Genomic DNA, 17,066 nt, shown 5'->3' on the forward strand with positions numbered 1-17,066 from the left:
GTTAGTCTGTGGGTGGTAATAAGCTTACTTCTGGATGCCCCCAAGTATTAGACAACTGTGTCAACTGGCCAGATGAGCTTTCCACAGTCATTCATCTTCCCTGAGGAATGAGAAGGACTCACAAGTTATTCTCACTTCCCTTCCTAAGGAAGAGATCTAGGCTTAGAGATTAAGTGTTCTTGAAGCAGGACAAATGTGTGTCAATACAAAACATGCAGTCAGGCAGAGGAAAGTACTGTAGATAGATCTTCTTCCCTAGGTATATTAACAAATTTATATTTTTAAATATAATTATTAAAAGTCCAAAAATTAGAGTACAGGCTATTTCCATGTAATACAAGAATTGCAAGAAGTACAAATAAAATATATATCTATTTCACAAACATACTTCTTAACTTCTTAACGTTGCTGCCTAGGGAAGATGATAAGCCATAGGAAATATTCTATAAGTAGCACTAATGGTGCAGCTGTATTTTTCCTGCTGTTCCCTAGCTGTTTTAAAGATACTAATGGTCCCTCTTTTTCATGGTAGAATATTAGTGCAGAGGCAGAAAGTAAAGAATTCAGTTTAATCTAAGCCTCAGATTTAGAAACTGGCTTTGCCTCTTTGAAGTCTACAGATCTCTGTAGCCCCATTTTGGTTTTGAGTGGAGCTGTGGCACACACTGTAGGGCTGAGTCAACACAGAGATTAAACTCAACATTTTGGTCTCAGGGTGCTGACTGACCTCAAGACTCATTACAGAAGGTCCAAAATACTTCACCTTCTCAGAAAACAGAAAAACTTGTTTAAGAAGGAGGAGTTTGGAGAAGTCCCTGAAATGAGGCTGCTGGCAGAAAGAGTAGTACTGATCTACTGTGGAGAGAGATACAGTCAGTCATAAAGGCTGCAAGTTGGTGTACTCTGGTGTAATTGAATAATTAGTTTCCCTAATATGTCTGTTTATCACTTTAATGCAGAACAAAACGAATAGCAATAATTTTCAACAAAAATACTGGGTTTGGGCATTTTCTTCAAGTGTCTACCTCCAAGGACTCTCAGTTCTGGAAGAAAATAGGTTCATACTTCAGGGCATATATATGTGATTTGACTAAAGCTGCAGTAACTGGATGGGTCCAAACCAAACAGGTCTGTCTGGCCCATCTTTCTCCCCCTCACCCCACTCCCCCCAGTTTTGTCAACTAAATTTCCATTGAGTTACAACAGTAGGGTTCTGGCCCCCAAAGCACAATAGGGCTTAGAAAAATGTGTAATTATTTTAACCATTTTTAACTATTTTAACAGATTCTCTGCAGTAACAGTCTGCTAGAATCAACAGACTACTGGCTGCAGAATCAGAGGACACCATGCCAAATTGGCTTTCTAGAAGACAAGTCGGAGAGCAACTGTGCCTCAGTAAGTACTCACTGCCATCTCCTTGAGAGTTATTTGGATAGGGTGTGGAGCTGACCACAGTACATGTTAAACTAAAAAAGTCTGTAATTTGCAGCTTTCTTTTTTAAAAAAAACATACAAACTAAAAATACAGATTTCTATACAGAACACATTAATAAAGACTACTGCAGAGATTTCCCCATATTTGGCTTTCAGGCTTTGGCGGCTCTCTGCATTTTTTTATGTTCATAATCTGCAACTCACAAGAGAGAAAAATAAGCCAAAGAGAAAATTATTCCGAACCATAACTTGTTAAGTGGCAGGTTGGAAAGAGCAGATGTTTAGAAGGCTGCTCAATGTTCCTGAAGGCAGATAGACACAATTAAAGAGAAAAAGCTCTTTCCCTGTTAGATGAAAGGAAGCTGCTGAAGAACTCATACAAAATTATTTTGCACTTGAAATTAAATTTTAATCTCATTATTGTGGGTTATAATGTGATTAAGATCAGCTTTTGTTTAACAATGTGCATGAAGAAATAGGAGTTACATTGCTTTATAAACTATCTGCATGAAACTGGATGGAAATACATGGCTATGTTTTTAATAGTTTTTTACTTGATGGAGGACTCAGAAGAGCAGATCTCTCCTCAGAATACTGTTCAAATGCTATTACCTGGTCTCAATGAGCAAAGAAGGGCTTTAGGAAAGATCAGCTTTATCGCAGGTAAAAGGTTTCCAGCACTGCTTGTGCTGCACGCAACCTAAAGACCAGATGAAGGCTCTCACAGAGCCTGCTGGGATTCCCTCAGGGACACGGACACTCAGCTCCAGCTGATGAACCCAGACTGCTGCTGCCAGGAAACTGAATCTCCATCCATGGAGGCGGCGGCCGGAGCCTTCGCGTCCTGCCTGGGGTGACGCAGAGTTCCCGAGAGCAGCAGGAGTGACACAGCAGTGTCATTGCAGCCGTGACATTTAGGAATATGGTCAGAGGTTATTTGGCTTAATTCAGTCATACCCAGCACTGCTCTATCAGTTTCCACAAGACAGAGTGAGCAAAATACACAATCTAGTCCCAGTGTACAAGTGAGCAACCTTACAAGGTGAGAACCCGAACACATTCTTAACCAGAGCAAGCTCATCAGGCAGATAACCAGTGGTATCCTCGTTTTTTCATATAGGAAGGGATTACTTTTAATGCAAAACATATTGACTATAGTCACCTAATGTTACTATTTAGTATTTAATATCCTAAAAATTAGGCTTATTTCCTCAGAGGAAATTGCTACCTAATATAACAATTACTACCTAATATAAGAATTATTTGTGGCTTGCTTTTCTACCTGTTGACCTTTGACTTTTTGCTTAATTTTTCATAGAATCTTAGAGGAAATTATATTTATCTTTGATAGGCTGGGCATACCAAGCAAAGATAAGTTGTTATAGAAAGATTATGCCGTTGCTACCCTCCTTATTTCAGGCAACATTGTCTGATTTTGCCATGCTGTCTGCTTTAAAAGGTTAAAGTACCTTAAAGAGCTTCTTCCTCTAGACTAATATTAAAGTGTTTTTTTTCTCTTTGGAGGATATTTGTCTAATTGGTAAACATTTCATTAAACTTACTTCAATTAACAATGGTACTGTTTAGCAGCAGTTTACCACTGAGATTAGGATACATAGTTTCCTGTTAATATAATCAGGTAGTATTTTGGAAGTAGTTTAATTATAGATGTCTTGTTTTGTTTGTTTCTACTGAATGAGAACCTAATCAAAATCCACCTGATGGAATAAAATACATGAATTTGTGGGACATAATCATGCATAAGCTCCACATAGCGATTTATAAATGAAATTAATATTTCTGTAAGGTGACATTCTTCTTGCCCCATAGAGTGACCTCATAAAATAAAAATAGTTTCACATAAAAAGAGATACTTTTGCTTACTCCACTATTGCCAGCTTTCTTTCTCTGGACCTCTAACAAATGTTTCCTGCTTTGGACATGCTTTTATGAAGACCTTATTGGAAAAGAAAAAACTGACAGATATTTTGTCCCTAATTTCTCTCCAAATATCTAGATCTAGATTAATTACCAGTGCTTAATATTTGAGGTTGGCTTATAATAGTACAAGTTAAGAAATCTAAACTCATGCTTAATTAGATGATTTATAGTTTTCTTCTAGCATTGGAGTCTCCTAAAGCACAGTCTCTTCATCTTGCACACAGAAATGTCAATTATGACTTTATCTTAGCAGTTGCTGGGATTTAACACTTTTCTTCACAATGCTTTTACAGCATCTCTATGTTTAAGGTGGTATTGCCACACTGCTAAAGATGTATCTTAATTTTCTTTTAGGAATTCTTCATTAACATAGTCATTAAACTATTACTTAGGAAAAAAACAGGATACAAAACGAAATGATGAAAAAAAATGGTGGTATAGTCCTGCAAGATATTTGGCATTCATTTGGTTCAAGATACTTGTAAGTGAATTTTCAAGATGCTTTGGCCTTTCACGCTCCAGGCCAGCAAAATCCTTTAGAAATTATATTTGCACTGAAAAAAAAAAAATCTCTCAAAATGAACCCAGGCTCCAATGATCTCCCCACAAAATCATCACACCCCATCACTCTTTGCATGACCATCCTGTCCCAACACGGAGGCTGGGAGCAAGACATTCCCACTCCACACAGCCTAACAGGGAATTGTCCTTGAGAACCACTGATGTAGGCAGGTAGAACCTCTCATTTCCAAGCAGTGTGCCTTTGTGTGAGGGGCAGTGGATTTACAGACTGGCAGAAATCCTGCAAACTTCCTGTCTAATATCTTGGAGAAGCAGAAACTTTACACCCCTAAATGGCAGTATGGAAGGTGGAAAATACCTGCCTTTCAATTAAAACAAAGCACTAAGAAACAGTGCTCATTTCTTACTTTAGCATGAAAAGATAACACTTTTTAAAGAGTCAGGATGTGACAAGGGCTCATTTTAAATCGTTTTATATCTCCTTAAAGCTGAGAAAAATACTGGATTTGCAGGCAGATGGATGAGAGAACACTTTCAATAAAGTGTTAAAGGTTTTGAAACATTCTTGAAATAGTCCAGCAGCTTTTCCATTTGCAAGTGCTCCTACTCTGTAACTACAAAAATGCTCACTCCAGAATGCTCCATACAGGGATGTAAGTAATGCAGGCTGTATGCATAAACATAGGCAGTTGGATATTGGTTAAATCCAGCCCAAGGGAGCAGAAGGAACACATGGTCAGAGCAGAGGGAAAGGACAAGGACAGTGGCCCAAACTTCAATCAAATTCAGTCATGGTAAAACACCCTCATGTCTAATTGTTGGCTGCTTTTCTGTGTCCTGTGCCATTGGCGCTTGTTTGGAAGTGGTCTGGTGATGATGGTGGAAGCACAAAGGAGAGTGGCGGGCAGCATGACTGGGGGAAGGGGACAGTGGAGGCAGCAGCAGCCACTGAGTGGGCTAATGCCACATGGAAAACCCCTAATCTGTCTGCAGCACAGAAGGAGAAAGAATTACAGTTGGGTTAGTTAAACTGGTTAGTTTAGTGCAGGAGAACATACCCAACCTAGGAGACAAACCTGAGCTTTGCAAAGAAGGGAAGCAATGCTTACCTTAGTGAGTGACAAGTGAGAGAGAAACCAGATTGTTACCAGAGCAAACAGGTGATGTGATGATGGATCACATGGCCTGTGGTGTCTCTGTTAACTCAGATAGTGAAGAATGGATTTTCAGAACTTGCTGCTTGCTTTGCAACTGGTTGGCTTTGCTGGCCTAAGCAGGTATTTCAGCATTATCACTTTCATTGCAGTTTAGGCATCAAGCTTTCAAACAACAAGGAGGAGGTTAAGGATGTCCTTATGCACTAATTTAACCTGGTCAAATCAGGGCTTCTGTGGTCTCACCTCCTCCTCCAGCTCCTGCTTCATCTCATTTAATGCCCTGGCATTTGTACAAATGTGCAGTAAATCTATTCAGAGAGAAAAGTAACTATGAAATTAAGAAATTAGTTTTTCTAGCCAAGTCTTCCTTGAATCATCTCACCATATTGTCAGATAAATGCCAGTGCTCACTCAAGGGATGGAACAAAAACATCCAGGAAACAGTTACCACAAATTAATTCAAACTGAGTGATAACATATGCAGAAAGGAAAAATCTTTGGCAAGGTGTATTTGGATGAAATAAAGGACAGCAGGTTTCACTTGAAATAAAGTATATTATGAGTGGTTTGCATTCTTTTCTTCACCCAAGTTTTTTTTTAAGATATGGTACTACATATCTTTGGATGTTTAGGTAAAAATACACAGGTTTTTTTGGTTTTTTTTTTTTAACATCAGTTTTTCATACTAGATTACTTCCAGGTAACTTGGTAACATAGTGCAGACAATGTGTCAGGGACATTTTCTATCCCTTAGTCAGGCCCCATGTATCCACTATGTTCTTCAGTGTCCAAAGGATGAGACCATGCCCTCACTGAAGAGTGATGGTGTAGTCATACAGGAGCTCAGAAAGAAGGATTATTCCCCAGGCTGGTAGTAGTCAACAAGGTTTTTACACAGGCAAATACAGAAGAGCAATCTTGAATCCCAAAGGAGGAGATTTTTGTTTGTTGGCTTGTTTTAAAACAAAGCCATGTGTGTTCCTGAATAGTGGCCATGCACAGCTGAAACAGGTGCTTTGTTTTATTGTGTTTGAATGAAGTTTTACATTTGCTAGCAAACATAGGAAAGCCCTATTTTTCTGCCTAAAACCACCAGATCTATGTACTAAGACCTTTTTCCTCCCTCATGAGATTGCTTGCACACCTCAGCACTATGTCATAGGCAGGGCTGTTTATTTTACCTTTCACTCCGTAATTACTCAACCATCTTCAGGAGCAGCATTGTCTCTTTCAGAAATCAAAATCCATCCATTGCTTTCCAGATCTAAACCATAATTACTGGAGATATTTTTAGGTTTAAGTCTCATCTTCCTATTCAGCTTGATGATACCTTAATTACATCCTGACATGGTGCAGGAATCAACAGCGGCAGGCTAAATTGTGGCATTAAGTTGTAGTCCTTTCTCAGGCATGTGTGGGTGTTCATGCTGCTGTGGTAAGGAACTTTACCTTCCAGAAAGCCCCCCTCTGGCTTGCACAGGGAAATAAAACCTCTCCTCTTCACCAATTGCTCTCTGCCTTATGGAGCGCACTGCAGGCAGACTGAGCACTTGCTTAAAAGACCACTGAAAAGATTACTTGTATAATCTGTAAAATATGTTTCACTTTCTGCTCTTGTGCATACTTGGCTCTGAAAAATATATCTTCACATATGAGCTAATGTTAAGACAGAATTTAAATATGCCCTTAGAGGGTTGCATTTCCACATCTTCAGTACCACACATGTATCATACAGCAGTCAAAAGCTGCCTTATGAATTTCAGAGTGTGAAAGATTGACAATAAATTTTCTTCTTTTTCCTGTAACTTTAGGCATGGGACAGTCTTTAATCTTCTGTCTACATCTGCCATCTACTTTCATGTCCCTCCATGAGTCTCACACTGCAGTGGTTTTCTGTCTGTCCTTATGAGAAGCAGATGCTTAACCTTACTCTGACAAAGCTATAAATAAGCACTGGGAAGATCAAGCATGGTATTGCAGCTGTATCCTCTCCAGCCTTCCACTCTGGCATATTCTCAATGCCTCCATGACCTGCTTTATCAAGAAATGAGATTCTTCTGCTACCTCCAGAGTGGACATCTGTGATTCTGCTGCTGTTATAGCCACAGGCTCCCTCCAACATAAATTGCAGGCTGAGGTTTGCAGAAATTTGTTAAACATTAAGTATACAGGGCACTGGAGAGAGTAGATGGTGCATGTGGCATAAATATTTATTGGAATATTTTCTCTGAGTCTTAAGTAGCAATTAATTACATCAAACCCAAAGGAATAAGCTTTAATGGCAAGAAAATATTCACAGCTGGTTTTGAAGCAGTGGATTATGAAGAGATAACTTGGGAAGATTCATTAATGCAGTTCAGCCATTAAAATAGGGATAGTCTCTAAAATATCAAGAACCATAAATCCACCAAGTCATTTGAGATAAGCACCTTCTGAAGAATAATTTGGACTAAATTTCAAATTCATTACTGCTAAAAATGCTATGAGAGCAGTATAACACATCCTTCTGACAACATACAAGGTGTACCTAAAAGAGAATTGTGGCTGGGCTGGTGAGACAAGGGAGAGTCATGTCAGGACCTTATTTAGGTGAATTTGAGTGACTTACAGGAGATGCACTGAGTTGTCTGCTTTTGGAAACTCTCCATTAGAGCCTGCAAGAAGAGTGGTTGGAAACCTCATGTCATGTGAGATAGCAGTTGTGTAGCTCATAGGAGAGGTTTTTACATGGAAACTGAAAGGAGTAACATGGCTTTTGTGGCCATCCCAATGAAAATATGGGGCAAGAATGGGAAAAAGACTTCCTCCACTCCCAGCTAGAGATGGAAATTGCCCTTCTCTAATCATGCACAGGACCACACAACAGAAGGAAGGCTCAGACCTCATATCATGTTGATGTTTGCCCATCCTGCCTTCCATCCTGTTGTAATTTTGGGCAGAGAAACTGTCAGTAGAGTGCCATGGTCCTACTTTGACAGAAGTGGATTTTTTGATGGTAGCCTGATCTGACTTTGGTGAGCTAAGGAAGGTACTGCTGTATCCCACTGAGGGATAGCTGTTATGAAGCCTTTGGAGTTATTTGTAGTACAGAAGATGGGCCTGAGCTGCTTCATACTCTGAAGTTACCACTGTGTGCAGGGCTGGAGGTAATTTATTTCACCATGGCTGGTGTAGGGCTTTTCTGCATTTCTGTACTTCTGCTGAACACAGGGAATGAACAGAGAGATGCCTCTGCTATTCCTGAACACGGCTTGTGTACTGCCCCCACCAGTGAGCAGGCTGGGATAGCAGACCCTAGCTGGCCCAAGGGAAGTTCCATAGATGTGACATCATGCTCAGCACAGAAAGCAGGGGGGACAAGGAGAAAATGGGGGACAGAAATTCTCCCACCTGTATAACACTGCTACCTCACATTTTCATTCATTCAAATCCTTTTGCAAGTAGCTACAGGGCATATCTAGTACTTCCAAACTAATATTTTAATTTCTACATTTCACAGCTGGTTCCTCTGCCAGAATCATTTTGGCAAGCATGGAAATTCATGCGAGACAAGCATTGCATCCAAATGCTAATGAATGATTAGCTCTGTCTTCCAGAAACTCTTTTTTTTAATTCTGAGTCACTATCAGGCTATTTCAAACACCTCATATAAGACATCTTCCAGATCAAGATCCTCTTTTACCATTTAAATATAAAAGGTTAGATTTTACTGTGCATGGAGGAGAGAGCTATATCTCTTATACCATTCCTAGTCTGCTATCTACTAAAAATGTGCACTCTGCATATTAGTGATAACTGCTAGTGACCCCAACAAGAAGTGATGAGAGCCAAAAAGAAGTGATGAGTGAAAATAAGTCACCAAAATTTGTTCAGTGGAGGAAGGGAAATTGTAATCTAAAAACAAATACCCGCAACAGAAAAGCAACAGCTGGTAATTTTCAGTTTCCTTATTTCTTCTTACATTGCAGATCTTCACAAAAATATGTCAGTCCTTAAAGCATTTATACTATATACATTATATATACACCTCTTCAGTAGATACTTATCTGTATGCTCAGGAAAAGGAAACACTTTTTAGAAGTTACCCGGTTGCATTCTTTCATCCCAAGACAGCACACCAATTTAATAGCAAGGCATGAAACAAATTCCTGCCTGCTTCCCAAACTACTCCAAGGTGGAGTAATAGGAGGCAAAATAATAGTAATGATTAAAAAAAAATGTGGGAGAACAGTCTGAAAGAACATTCTGAAGAATATTACCCGAAACCCACACATTTCAGCTAGTAATTTGTTAATGGTTGAGATCTCTCTTCCCCAGAAATTGTAGGAAAGTGTCTTTTCCATTACAAGCTTTATAATGGCAGTGTCACACGCCTCACTGCTCTGCATGAAGGCATTTTAAAGCCTCCTATAAAACCAGAAGGAAGATGAATGAAGATGGCACGTAGAGCATTATGAAACCATTTGCAAAAGAAAACCACGTGCACATTCCTGCTTCAGATAATCCTCATTTCCTCTTCATTAGTGTCTGTGTGTGACTGCAGTTATATATGTAATGGCTGAGAAATCTGTGAGTGTGCCTGAGTGGGTGCAGGAACCGTGTGCCCCCAGGCAGGGTGTCTGCTCTGCTGCAGCTGATTGCTCTGAGCTCCTCCTGAGTGAAATGAGCAGTTGTTTATCACACAGATAAACACAGAGGCCCATGACAGTGTGAGACCTTGAAGAACATTCCATGGTGGATGTTCTTCTGCACAGCTTTGTGCTCTTAGCATGAACCTTAGCTTCCACTGTGGGTTGTACCTAACTGCAGCTGAGTGTTTTGCCACAGGTGTTCTCCAAAGAGCTTCAGTCAGGACCTTGTATAGACAAAGGGTGTGTCCATGTGCCCTGTGAACTGAAAGATGCACTGCAGCTGTCCATACAACATCTGTAAGTTCAAGAACAAACAGAAATCACCACACATTTCAGTGTCAATGAAATGACCACAAACACCACTCCTTATAGTACTGCAGGAATCTAGCACAGCCTGAGATTTCCAGCTCTTGCTCCAAAAAGATCCAATCCAATCCTCAAGTAGATGCCAAGATTCCTCATCTCTTTGGTCTTCTGCAAAGAGACTGGGAACTACAGAAGCCCAGCCTTTAATCATCACTGTAGTTCTCCTTTCAGTACGATAAGTCTAGACCTGCAGATTTAGGATGACCATGAAGAAGGCAGATGTTTTCCTGGTAGAAGCTTGTATAGGGAAAGAAGTTCAGACCAGAATACCTTTCTGATTCCCAGCTTTTCTATTTCAGATACAAGAAACTGAAAGCTAGAAGATTCTTGTTTTATTCCAGGGGTTTGCTCTAAACCCCTCAGAAGTGTTACTCAGGTATTTTTACCTCCAATTGTGTATGCAACTAAGTATGTAGAACAAACAACTGATTTTTTTTTAATTGCAGATCTTAAAAATGGTAATGATAAAGCTGATAATTTGACTGACTCATGGACAAATCTTTATTTCTGTCAGCTGCTATGTAATTTAGTAGAAAAACATCTATGGTTACAGCACCTCTATGGTCTGGTTCTGGGAATGCAAAGCTTGTGACAATGGATGAGTGCAGAAGTACAGGTACTTCTGCCTGACACACAGGGATTAGGGATGAACTCAATAATTCTGATGTTATGGCCACCTCCTCCAGATTGCAGCAGATGTTTAATTGAGATATTCCATGCTCTTTTTAACTGGCAGTATGCAAATGTGGGTAGTCATATTTTTAAAGTAATTTTTCTAGGTGTATGGGAAGAATTAGTATCAAACCCACCAAAATTAATTTTCCCAGTTAAAAGCACTTTATTTACTGTGAAAATTTAAAGAATTTCTCCTTTTGCTTCTTGAACAGTATATTTGAGTAAGCTGAGTCCTTCCAGAGCCACACATCCACCTTGCACCCTTTTTGGTTTTTTTAAGTTCCCTCAAAGTGCTTGAAGAAGTCTGTGAGAGGAAATTATTTAGCTTTACTATTTCATACTGGATTCAGGAACTCAGTAAAACTGACCTCAACTGAGGAACAACCTAAATCTGTCCAAAAATACATGTCATTAGGCAAAACATTCTCCCCAAGCAGCTGTGGGTTTGTGTGAATAAAAATAATTTGACATACTAGTTGAGTTATATTTAAATTAGTTTGATTAATTTTTTTTAAAGAATCAAGAGAACACTTAGGATTACAGCCTCAGTAAAAATGCATGATTAGAGTTTCTGGTTGCCTGTTTACCAACAGAAATAATTTCAGGCTCAGGTGAAATAGTCACTTACTGGATGATATCTGTCTAATTTGACAATAGGCCAGATGTTCCAGAGCCAGAGTTCCTACAGGTTTCATGAATACAGATGAAACTGAGAAATTGTAAGGATGTGAACTCAAACCTTCCTTATACAACAGAGAAACCAGACAGAGCTACACTTTAATAAAGTCTACTGAGAGGAAAGTGGCAGAGCTTACATGTCAACATGCTGAAAAGTTAACCTTAAGATACTAATACATAGATAAGCAGACTTTTCTAATCTCAGCAGTCAGACAGCCAGCTGTTTTCCCGACTGATTCATAAGCACAAGAACCTGTACCATTCCTTCTTTTTCAAGTAATCTTGCTGCCTCAGAGCTCTGCCAATTTATAACCTGCCTAACAGCTGGGGCAGAGCTGCCCTGCAATTTGTAGAGCATGCATGAGCAGACAGATGCACATCTACTGCAGCAGAAACAGTGGTCAGCCCCAAAAGGTTTGGTTAAAAATGACAGGAACCATCACTGTCACCAAACTGTATCCATCACAAAGCTGTAATTTCTGTTGCTTGTAACAGTGGTCCGCAGTAGCTGAATATTTTGTATGCTGAATGTAACTTCTCTTAATGGAAGGCTGAAACAGTCCTTTTCAAGGGGAGAGAACACGATGGTCTTGGTTTAAAAATGTAATTTTATGAGGCAGGAAGCAAGAAGAAGGACTGGGGCCAGGATGGGCCAAATGAAGAAAAGGAAGAGCTGAGGAAATTATCCAGATCAGTTAGATTTTACAGTCCTAATTTCTTACAGTGTATAATGATGAGTATTTATCAAACAACTGAGCTCAGTCAAAAGCTATCATCAGACCTGCATGCTTCCTTCCTTAATTCTCACCCCATCCTCTGAAAAGCAGAGAACTTACAGAATTATCTGATTTTAGTAAAGAATTTTTTAATCAGAGGAGACACGGGGCCTGTTTTTCATCTAGAGACAACAGTTTCTGATATACTGGATACAGTCCTGAAATCCCTTCACAGAAAGCTTTGAGTAGAGATTTATCGGGAAGAGTTTCCTAAGGTGTGACAACCATGGAGCCACTGGTTTTCCCTGCTGCCCTGCAAAGTGCCACCTCCCCATTCCTTCTTCCCCCAGTGTAGTCCAGAACAAAAGGCAACTAAGCCTGGGAGACTGCATAATACAGCAGACCTACCCCACTGTGTGAAAAACAGAGCAAAAATGAGATACATGATCTAACTCTTATGCATACTAACATTTTACTTAAAAAGATGGGGGGAACATATTGTGTATTATAATGAAGTGATAAGTATAATTAGAGTAGTGGGGGCAAGTAAGGAAGAACTAGCTCAGTTTAAAAACTCAAAACCAAACAGACTGTTCCAGACTGGTGTTTTAGCTGCTGATCTGACAGCCTGTATCTAGTTGTGTAATGCACAATTGACTCTATCCACTGATAGCTGCACTCACACCTTGGTAATTCCTGCTCATCCTGACACCCCAGAGACCTGGGGCAGGCAGAACTTGAGTCCGATCAATCTCAGTCATGCTATGGAGTACTGTCACTTGACATCTTTGTTTAGCAAAATCATTTGCATTTTTTAATTAGGCTTAGCCACATTGACTTCCTCATCTTTCTCAAGTACTGAAAAATCCTGTAGAGCACCACAGAACAGTTTGCTGTGCACAGATAAGCAGAATGGATTTAAGTACTTAAAACGCTTTAATCTCGTTTTGTGCTTCTACGTGTCATACAAATGTCTTTGAGAAAAATAATTGATTTTTATAGTAGTTTAGATCAATGCTGTACCAAATAAGAGTATCTAGGTGTGTTCAAGAAAACATTAAGCAAATACTCAACTCTCCCAGAAATCTGATCATTCATTTAGTAATGTACCATCAATGTTCTCTTTTTTGTAAATTAAACATAACCATCGTTTCCTTCGCTTCAGTTGCTTATAGGATTAAAGAATTCATCTGTTTGGCTTTGTAGACTGCAGGCAATTGTATTTCTTGGCTTACCAAAACTAGCTTGGGCAGTGAATTGCAAGACAATCAGAGTTTGGGGCTAGAGGGAGTCAGTCTTTCACCTTGGTTTCAATGTTAAATAGCTTGGTTTTAGAAACCATTAAATATTTTATATTCTTTGGTGCATTTGGGACAGTGTTCTTAGCCAGTGATTGTTTCAGTCATTTTAAACAAAACCTTTTGGGACTGAACTCTGTTTCTTCTGAGTTATTTAGCAGAGTCTGGCCTATAATTAACTACAACAGTTAAAACTTTATTGTATCATTGCATTTTGGCAATTTAAAATTTCAACCATTTCTATGAAATCTTTTCCCTGGAAGTGTCTAAAATTCAAAGGTACTGTTTTGTGAACTTCTTTTTCTTTCTGGAGCAGCCTGGCCACTCTTGCAGACTGTGCTTGTATTTCAGTAACAGGCCCACCCTGCTGACGAGGAGGTCAGAGGAGGCAGGAAAAGGATAAAGGTGTAGGACTGGCTCCTGAGTAACCCACAAACTGATTTCAGGTTATTATTCTGCTCATGAACAAATTCTCCTTTAAAATACCACCCTCCTGCAACAGTCTGATGGAACCATAATTCTTCCATACCAACAATTTTCAAATACAGGAAATGGAAAAAGTCAAGATTAACTTAAACAAAACTAAATGATGATATCAATTATGGTTTATTGGTTTATATTTATCATTTTTATATTTGGACTGGCCTTGAAATCAGATCTGTTAACTGTCACAGTTACATTCTCTAGTCCTCTGAGATTCTCTTTAACATATAAATGAATACAGAAAGAAAGAAATTAAGCATAATAAGACCTATCAAAAAAAATAATAAGATTAATGCAGGCATATAAGGTTTTACAGAAATGTACATTAACTCTTTAGTCTTGCACAAGCAGTAATACCTTCTATTCATCCTGCAGTAAAAACTCCTTTTGATGCCAGTCTAAATAAAAGTGGTGACAGAAAAAAAAAATTAACTTTGTAATGGTAATGAGAGACAAGCAAAGGGTAGAAATATCAGGCTGGCTATTGCTCCTGGCCTTGACAGGTGCAAAGTCATTTCTGTGAAGGGACTTTTACACCCAGCATGTGCATATTCATTGGGGCAGTCACAGAGTGGTTGATAACAAGATTCCCATCAAATGCAGTGAATTTGCCCAAGAGCCCAAATGTCTGAAGATGCAATGGAGGGAGACTTCTACTTTCCAAAGCCTGAGTCACAGGGAAAACCTGACAGCAGCTTTTAGCACATGAATCAGAACTATATTGTAGCATTTATACTGAGAGTTGGAGCCATAGAGGCCTTGAGTATCAGTTATGAAAGTTTTCTTTTAGTAAATAATTGTGGTGAAGTGACCAAAGCCACAGGCTTCCAAAAAAAGTTTGCAATAAGCCTCCTTTCACACAAATCCTACCAGGCCTAGATGATAAAAAAATTTATAGGATCTTCAAAATTATTTTTCTGTTTCCTTGTTAGCTAATGGATGATCTTATGTGACATTTTAGAATATTTATTTCAAAACCATCATTTCACAGCTATTTGGTTTTTTTATCTTTCTAAAAAAGGGGTACTTGAAACTCTATTGGGATTACAAGATTTAAGAATTTGCAATTTTAAAGAACAGAGAGGTCAATGATTAGGGGACCTTACAGACAGTACACTAGATATATCTACACACACATTTATATCTGTATATCACAAGAAATCCAAGAGGTTTTATTTAGCCATCATATTAGCATAAATAAGACAAGTGAAAATAAATACAAAGTTCTATTTGGGAGCTTTGCAGATCAGCATTTTGCTAACCATCAAAACAAATGCTCCTGTCACACAAACTTGCTGTATGGATACAATCTGCTGGAAAAGGCATTTTATGCCATCCTAATATAAGTCAAAAATATATGAGTGATTCTGGTCATTTTCAAAGAGACAAAGCTCACAGCAGGTTTCTGGACAAAATCTGACACGTTGCCACTCCTTTGATATTTTCTGTGGGTTACAGTTTACTTTGGCTCACAAGTACAAGGTAAAACAATATTTTTTCCTCGGGCTTTCACTGACTTCAGCTCCTGAGGGAGCCCATCATGCAGCTGTAAGTTCTCTGAAATAGTCACCATTCCAATGAGCAGTGCCTTGGAGGAGCTCTATTCTGCTATTGTGCTGTGGGGAAATTTCAATGATCTAATCTTTTTAAAGCCAGGAGACTCAGACTTAGGTCTAATGGAAGTTTAGAGCAACTATTGTTTTTCTACTTTGCAGAGATTAAATTAGGATGAGAATAGGTTCAGAATTCCAAATCTGCCATCCTATCACAGAGTTATTGCTAAGAGCAGAAATTATTGTGGTCAAAGATTCCATTAAATCCTTAAAACAACTGTCACAGGAATCACAGTTGTTGTAAAATTCAATCACTCTCTTCACAAACTGTACCTTCACAATCCTACATTTAAAAAGTGATAAAGTGTTTAGAATAATACTGTATAAGAAACAACACACACCCTGAGAATTAACAATACCTGCCCAAAATGTGGAGGAGAAACAACATGGAAGTAAAATGCCAAGCCTTTACTATTTCAAAGGAGAATGCTAAATAATAATCAGAACATTGCTGCATTGGTGTAAGATGCATGTCACTCACCAGCAGCGAGGCAAGATGTAAAGAAGCACAGCAGGGTGCATGCTAATTTAAAACTGACATTGGGACAGCTGCATACCTGGTCACCCAAACCAGGACAGAGAGGACACAGCTGGCTGTCCTGACACACAGCTGCCTTCTGCTCCTGCCACTGCACTCTGGTCAGCAACAGATGGGAACATTTAAAGGGAACAGAATCACTGCCGAGGGCATGGGGGAAGCTCTGACTGCAAGGGCCAGCACAGTCTGATCCTGCCTGTCCTGCTGTGGGGCTGCAGTTGCTGCTGCAGTTCTCTGCCTAAGGACTGCATTCCTACCATCACTTTAACTGGTTTTTACATAAAACTACCTTCAGTCCTGGGCTTGGCAGTTGCTCACCTTCTGATATCCCACAGTTGTATCCTGCACATCCTCAGGTTTAGGCATTTACACTGTTTTTTAACTTGGCACCCAGGAACTGCCTGCTCAGGACCACTTTCTCCTGAGATCTCTCCTGGGGCTACTTACCTTTTTCACTTCTGTTTGTATGAAATTAGACATGAGTTTTATGGGCAGATAAAAGAGCAGTCCCAAACCAGTTGTTCTCTCTAAGTGTCTCATGGAGTATCTGAATTGGCACCTAGCATGAGTTAACTCAGTGATGTGTCAGTAAGAGGATGGGAAAAGCAGAACAGCACAGACCTGGGAGATAAAAAACTCTATAAGCTCATTTTCAATACATCATTTACATCCTGAAATACCAACCAGGACAGCACAGAACATGGAGAGTTCTACCCAGTTCTGGTGCAAATCCAAACATCTGCACAGATATTTAGCCTCTGCTGAGGTGTATGGCACCAAAACCAGGCTGCTGGTGACACCTAGGCCAAAGCTGGGGATCAGATGGATGGGGGCAATGGTGGAGTGACAGGGACAAAGCAGTTAGTGTCACCTGCTTGTAGTCCTGTTACCACTTTGTCTGTTTAACTGTGTTGTCCTAATCCAGCTGTTGATGGATTAGAAACTAAGATACTGTGCTTAGGAGTGTCCTTTAGGTTACAAAGTCATAGGCTCAAATGTTAGAAAATGGCAGAT

At 39.4% G+C, this 17,066-nt stretch overlaps 1 protein-coding gene and 1 long non-coding RNA gene across 10 annotated transcripts in view; one reads left to right on the forward strand and one right to left on the reverse strand.

Annotated features, from left to right (window-relative positions):
* SPHKAP (SPHK1 interactor, AKAP domain containing) overlaps positions 1–17,066 on the forward strand; it is a 65,621-nt gene that overhangs the window by 24,393 nt on the left and 24,162 nt on the right. For all 8 annotated transcript variants that reach the window (XM_068200857.1, XM_068200864.1, XM_068200856.1 and 5 more), the window contains one exon: positions 1,285–1,395. In XM_068200857.1, the coding sequence (XP_068056958.1) occupies positions 1,285–1,395 (111 nt within the window). The remainder of the gene's footprint in view (positions 1–1,284; positions 1,396–17,066) is intronic.
* The window catches only part of LOC137480032 (uncharacterized), a 50,716-nt gene that overhangs the window by 5,846 nt on the left and 27,804 nt on the right, over positions 1–17,066 (reverse strand). Inside the window, exon 2 of one of the 2 annotated variants that reach the window (XR_011002673.1) lies at positions 5,007–5,100. The exons of the other annotated variant lie outside the window; for it this stretch is intronic. This is a non-coding gene — a long non-coding RNA (uncharacterized lncRNA). The remainder of the gene's footprint in view (positions 1–5,006; positions 5,101–17,066) is intronic. 2 annotated transcript variants of the gene reach the window in all.

The sequence above is a fragment of the Anomalospiza imberbis genome, chromosome 10 (assembly GCF_031753505.1).
Source record: "Anomalospiza imberbis isolate Cuckoo-Finch-1a 21T00152 chromosome 10, ASM3175350v1, whole genome shotgun sequence".
In the NCBI taxonomy this organism is placed as follows: Eukaryota; Metazoa; Chordata; class Aves; order Passeriformes; family Viduidae; genus Anomalospiza; species Anomalospiza imberbis.